Source organism: Alligator sinensis, unplaced genomic scaffold, assembly GCF_000455745.1.
Source record: "Alligator sinensis unplaced genomic scaffold, ASM45574v1 scaffold866_2, whole genome shotgun sequence".
Classification (NCBI taxonomy): domain Eukaryota; kingdom Metazoa; phylum Chordata; order Crocodylia; family Alligatoridae; genus Alligator; species Alligator sinensis.
In genome coordinates, this window is record NW_005841900.1 from 844,319 (window position 1) to 850,484 (window position 6,166).

The following is a 6,166-nucleotide window of genomic DNA, read 5'->3' on the forward strand; positions in this document are numbered from 1 at the left end:
CCTCGGCCGGGCTCCCATCCCCAGCAGCACATGAGGAGCCAACTTCAGCTGCATGCCACCTTTCCTGGTTGATGCAGACCCGGCCAGGTCCGTCCCATTTGTGCTGCTGGGGATGGGACCCAGGAGTCCCGTGCACTGGCCAGCAGAAGCAGCCGCGGAGCTGCCTTCTTTTGGGACCAGCTGGCACAGGTAGGGGCAAAGTTCCAGGACAGGTCTGATGCCCCTGATACCCCACTGCTGGAGCAAGATGTTAGAGGGGTCACAACCCCTTGCTACCTGGTAAGTTGTGCAAGGGGGGGGACTTCTGGTGGCAGGAGTCAGGGTGTGGGGCTTCCGGTGGCAAAAGTCAGGGCTCAGGGGGCAGGACTTCTGGTCCGAAGAAGTTTTTACGGTTTTACGAGCACTCATGGTGCTCTGGTGTGGTGCCAGAGGACTGGAAAAGGGCCAACGTGGTCCCCATTTTCAAAAAAGGGAGGAAGGAGGACCAAGGAAACTATAGGCCAGTCAGTCTTACCTCGATCCTGGGGAAGCTTTTTGAGAGAAGTATCCTGGCACATGGCTGCGAGGGGCCAGCAGGGGAGGTTATGCTTAGGGGCAACCAACATGGGTTCATTAGAGGCAGGTCCTGTCAGACCATCCTGATGGCCAGGTCACAAAATCCTTGGACGCAGGGGTAGCAGTGGACGTAGTCTTTCTGGACTTTAGGAAGGCCTTCAACACTGTCTCTCACCCCATTCTCATTAAAAAACTAGGGGACTGTGGCGTCGACACCTACACAGTCAAATGGGTCACTAACTGGCTGGAGGGCCGTACCCAGAGACTGGTGGTGGACGGGTCATTTTCGACCTGGAGGGATGTGGGCAGTGGGGTTCTGCAGGGCTCGGTCCTCGGACCCGCACTGTTCAACATCTTCATCAGTGACTTGGACGAGGGGGTAAAAAGCACCCTGTTCAAATTCTCAGATGACACTAAGATGTGGGGGGAAATGGGTACACTAGAAGGGAGGAATTGGCAGCAATTGGACCTGGACAGGTTACATGGGTGGGCGAATGAGAACAGGATAGGTTTCAACACTGACAAGTGCAAGGTGCTGCACCTGGGGAGGAAGAACCAGCAGCAGACCTACAGGCTGGGGAACTCCCTTCTCGTCAGTGCAGAGGCAGAAAAGGAACTTGGAGTCATTATTTGTGCCAAAATGAACATGGGCCGACAGTGTGGGGACGCAGTCAGGAAGGCCAACCACACCTTGTCATGCATCCACAGATGCATCTCAAGCAGGCCCAAGGAGGTGATCCTCCCCCTCAATGCGACACTGGTCAGGCCGCAGTTGGAGTACTGCATCCAGTTCTGGGCGCCGCACTTCAGGAGGGATGTGGACAACATGGAGAGGGTCCAGAGGAGGGCCACCCACATGATCAGGGGCAGCAGGGCAGGCCCTACGAGGAGAGGCTAAGGGACCTGAACCTGTTCAGCCTCCACAAGAGAAGTCTGACAGGGGATCTAGTGGCCTATTACAAACTAGTCAGAGGGGACCAGCAGGCATTGGGGGAGTCCCTGTTCCCCCGAGCGCTACCAGAAGTAACTAGAAATAATTGTCACAAGCTGGTGGAGGGTAGATTCAGACTAGACATCAGGAGGCACTACTTCGCTGTCAGGGCGGCTAGGATCTGGAACCAACTTCCAAGCGAAGTGGTGCTGCCTCCTACCCTGGGTGTCTATAAGAGGAGGTTAGATGAACACCTCGCCGGGGTCGTTTGACCCCAGTACTTTTTCCTGCCATGGCAGGGGGTTGAACTTGATGATCTGCTCAGGTCCCTTCCAACCCTACCAACTATGAAACATTATGAGCTTAGAGGTTCATAGCTTGTATGTAGTGGGTCTTTGGTTGCATGCATATGCAAGCCTGTGCCTAACTACTGGTATATACGTGCCCTACCTTCCTCTCCATGGACTGCCACCTTGATGAGGTAGAGAGGTTTGCACGTACTAATGACCCTAAAAGCAACAGTGTTGGGAATCTTGTATTCCTGGTAGGGTCAACCATGGTGGTAAGGTCAAAGGCGAAGTATCAGATGAAGAATAATCTGACAAAACACAAAGACCTCAATGGTGGAGCAGGCGGATGCTGAAGGCATACTTCTCAAAGGATGCAAAGGTGGATGAAGGCTGCAGTGGAAGAATAACCCCAGTTGTCTTGGATCTCCTTGCCACTGGACATGGGTTTCTCCTCCTCCAAGATTCATGCAGCTGCCGATGCACAACCGTCTCCTCACGAAAAACAAGCACAGGCTTCTGCTTTTCCAGCATCTACTACAAAAGCAATACCAATACCCAAAGTCTACAAAGTCATGCAGTGATGGACGGGTGGTGACAGGGATAGACAAAGTAATTTCAGGGAGTCCCTAGTCATGGATCCATACACAGGCTGTGGTCGTAAGATGGTTGTTTCACCCTCAGTGTATGGGATAGGAGGGTGGGTGATTTGGCAGCTGCAGTTGTGACTGAGCAGTCCTCTCTGCTCATCACACATGTGGAGGGGCTAGAAAAGGTGCCCCAAGCATGTCCCACTTTACCTTTCCTGACTGGATAGCAGCTTCCAGGGGGATCCCTCAAATTGGGGTCAAAACACAAAAATGTTCTTTGCATCCTGAAATATACGAATAGCCATCACCGGACTTATCTTCAACCCTTTACTTGACCCATGGGAGTGATCATCCTCAAGTGTGTGGGATTGACAACAGTGATGACATGTCCTTGGGGAGAGTACTAATTTAGGAAAATTAACTTCTTAAACTGCCATGTGTGTGAGTTAGAGTACATGATAGAAGCTCAATCTCAAAAGGTGTTCTTTGTCCCCAGATAGGGTGATTACTGGGTTTTTTTGGGTTTTTTTAGTCATTGTAGAGAAGTGCTGTGTGGGGAAAAATAGAAATGAGGATTTTTGCAGATAAATAGAAAAAGATCCCGGTTTTCTTCCTTCCACAGCCCACTCCTCTGTGTTTCATCGTAACACCTGCAAATAGTTATGATGAAATCTGTCATTTGCCCATTGTTGTGAAGCTGAGGCCAGCTCTGTTCTGACATAGAAAAATCAAAAATTTCTAAGTCCTGCAAGTCATGTCCCTACATACCTATAAAGAATTTTTTTTAAAGGATAAAATGCCTTTTTATCCAAATAGGAGGCACATTATTTACTCAGAGGTATGTAATTTGTTCTTTCTGGATTAGTTTTACAGTCTATAACATGTTCAATTCTGTTCTGTAGTTACAGTAGTATTTATAAATTCAATTTTCTTTTTTTCTTTCTTGTGCTCCGCCTATTCTCTTACTACCTGTTCTTTATCAGCCCTACATTTTCACCTCATGTTGCATCTTTTTTTTTCTGATACTGCCCACTCCCACTGCCCAACTCTGGGTTGCCCACTCCATTCAAACATCTATATATAGAGAAGATCTTTGTGGCCGCTGATAGACATGGGGGAAAAATGACGCTTTACTGGAAGAGGGGTTGTGTTAATTTGACGTGGCTCAATGTCTGTATCAGCTATTAGATAAATCAGCTATTAGATGTATGCACCAAAAAGCCCTGCTGAAGTGTGTGATCTATACAGATTTAGGTGACCTGTGTCAAATTGATGCAGCTTCTTTTCTGGGCACATGTTGCACTAGGCACAGGGACACACCAAGCTGAAAATAAAGTGCCATATTTTTTTTCCTTCGTCTGTCAGCAGCCTGTTTGGTGAGCAGTTCCAGAACTGCTCCAGATCTCAAAGTTGGATAAGATTTGATTTTTAAAAATTCCCTCAGGCATATTTTTTGTTTTTGTTTTGTTCCTTGGATATTCAAGAACAGACTTTACTAGTTCTTTGAAGTGACATGAGTTTTCTTTTGGTGGTGATAGTTTGTTGCCACTTCAGCTCTCCTTTACCTAGCTAGATCATGAAATTTAGATTTGACCAGGAATTTGCCATTGTTATTTAAAATAAATTTAAAATTTAAAAAGCTATTTAAAGATTACTTAAATATGCTTCAGGTTAAATATTAGAACTAAAAAAAGCCTTATAAGAGTTTCTGATGACTTCTCAAAAGTGTTTAATTTTGTTATGACATATTTACAATGTTGTTAAGGGTTAAATACTTGTTACATAGTATTACTTGTTTTATTTAGGCAAACATAAATGGTCGTGTCTTGGCTCAGTGTAACACTGAAGAACTAAAACGGGAGATGAACATGAATTTTGGTGACTGGCACCTTTTCAAAAGCATGGTAAGACAAAATTTTCATTTTCTGAGGTTTTCCATAACACCATGAATCTGATTCTTGTTTAGAAGTTTCTTTGTTTTTTTCTGGAAGTCTTCATCTATTTTTTTTTCTTTTTTGTATGATTAAAATTAAATCAGATTTATAGTACAAGTATTTGCCATTCATTGCCATGCCTTTTTTTTTAAGTAAGCAAACTATTGAGCATTGTAAGCATTTGAATTTCACTGTGTCTGATACTACCATTAATCCGTGCATGTAAAACACAAATATCTTTTCCTGTAGCTTGATAAATATGTATTATCAAGGGGAGGGAGAAACAAGCATCAAGGGGAGTTGTGTTCTCTGCAGTAATGTCTGTGTATTTTATGATTCTCTACGTTCAATTTGTTTAAAGTGGTTAAATGTGGTAGGGGGGGGTTTATTCCAAAACTTGTAACTAGTACTTTCCATTAGAGGAATTGATAAATGAAAGTTAGCGGTATGGTAAAGGGTATAGTAATTAATATTAAGAATGATTTTTTCAGTAGAGACAAGTGCAGTTGTTCCATAAACAGATCTTTCTCAAGTAGCCCTTTGCCTTATTCACAACCCTGGGCACATATGTGGCTTAAAAATTGCAAGCTACTTTTCCCTGGTGGGTGGGTGTATGAGCGTATTTGAGTAAGTGCTGCCACTGTTATCTTGCTGTACTGATGGCTGTACTGATCTTTTACATTTTAAGGTACTGGAAATGAGAAATTCGGAAAATCAGGCTATTCATGAAGATTCTCGTGGAGCAAGTGAACATGTTACCAATGTGATTCCTCATAATGAGCTTGCTCGTCGTTCAGGGCATAACAGTGAATTGCCTCACACTGAGCTTACAGGTCTTTCTGGTCAAGCTCCCTATGCTCTCAACTTCAGCTTTGAAGAACTGAACACAATTGGTCTTGATGAAGCTCCTCCTCGACACAGTAACTTAAGTTGGCAGGTATTGACTGAAGACATGTATTTTGTTTATTGGATGTGCAGTATATTACTTTGCTTGATAACAGGGCAGGTCACAAATTTGTCCTCAAAATACAGGAGCCATCTCAGCTCCTAATCTTCTTAAGACCATTATTTGGAGTGTGGAAGGAACACCATCAAATATACTATCTCCACTCTTTCAACCACCTTGGTCTTTCACTCCTTTAAGCTACTCACCCACTCTGATAATCCTCTTCTGGGTAAGGAATATTGCTTATCCTTCATGAGGTAATGCCTTAGTTTTGAGTTTTTGATTCCCCCCCTCTTTGGTAACTAAGATTTTGGTTAAAATTGTTAATCATACTATTCAAACCGTATATATGGTAAATATTTTAGCAGCAAGCATCACTTAAACTTGGTAGATTGTTTGTTTATTTATTAAATAGAGCGCATAAAACATGATAACGACTAATGCCAGAGTTCTGTGCCAGCAAATATCCAGCAGTACACTCTGGAGTTGGGATTGCTCTGTTAACTACCCTGATTCTCTTACTAACATTGTTTGGTTTTAGCTTGTAACTTTTAAGAGAGTGATTGTCAACTGGGGTGCCATGAGATCCTTTCAAGGATGTGATAGAGTTTCACGCAATGTTAGCCCTCTTAAGCGTGCAAACATGATTCACAAGATAAACCCAGTGGCTGTCTATAGACATGCTCATTCATACTGTAATTAGAACATGTCGGAACAAACCTGATTGATCAAGTCTGTTCCATGTTCTAATTAGAACGCTCCAGCATTGTCTCACTGTCACAGGCTTCCCCCCCCTTCCCCCCCACCCCCCCCGGGTATTTCAGGGGTGCTTTAACTAAACCTAGTCAAGTGAGATTTAGTTAAAGTACCCTTGGGACCTTTTTGAAATTGGGGGGGGGGGGGGGGGGGGGGGGGGGGGGGGG

The 6,166-nt window shown here is 44.5% G+C and overlaps 1 protein-coding gene across 3 annotated transcripts in view; it reads left to right on the forward strand.

Annotated features, from left to right (window-relative positions):
- The window catches only part of KIDINS220 (kinase D interacting substrate 220), a 137,051-nt gene that overhangs the window by 125,981 nt on the left and 4,904 nt on the right, over positions 1-6,166 (forward strand). For all 3 annotated transcript variants that reach the window (XM_014517321.2, XM_025197602.1, XM_014517322.2), the window contains 2 exons: positions 4,169-4,267; positions 4,986-5,234. In XM_014517321.2, the coding sequence (XP_014372807.1) occupies positions 4,169-4,267; positions 4,986-5,234 (348 nt within the window). The remainder of the gene's footprint in view (positions 1-4,168; positions 4,268-4,985; positions 5,235-6,166) is intronic.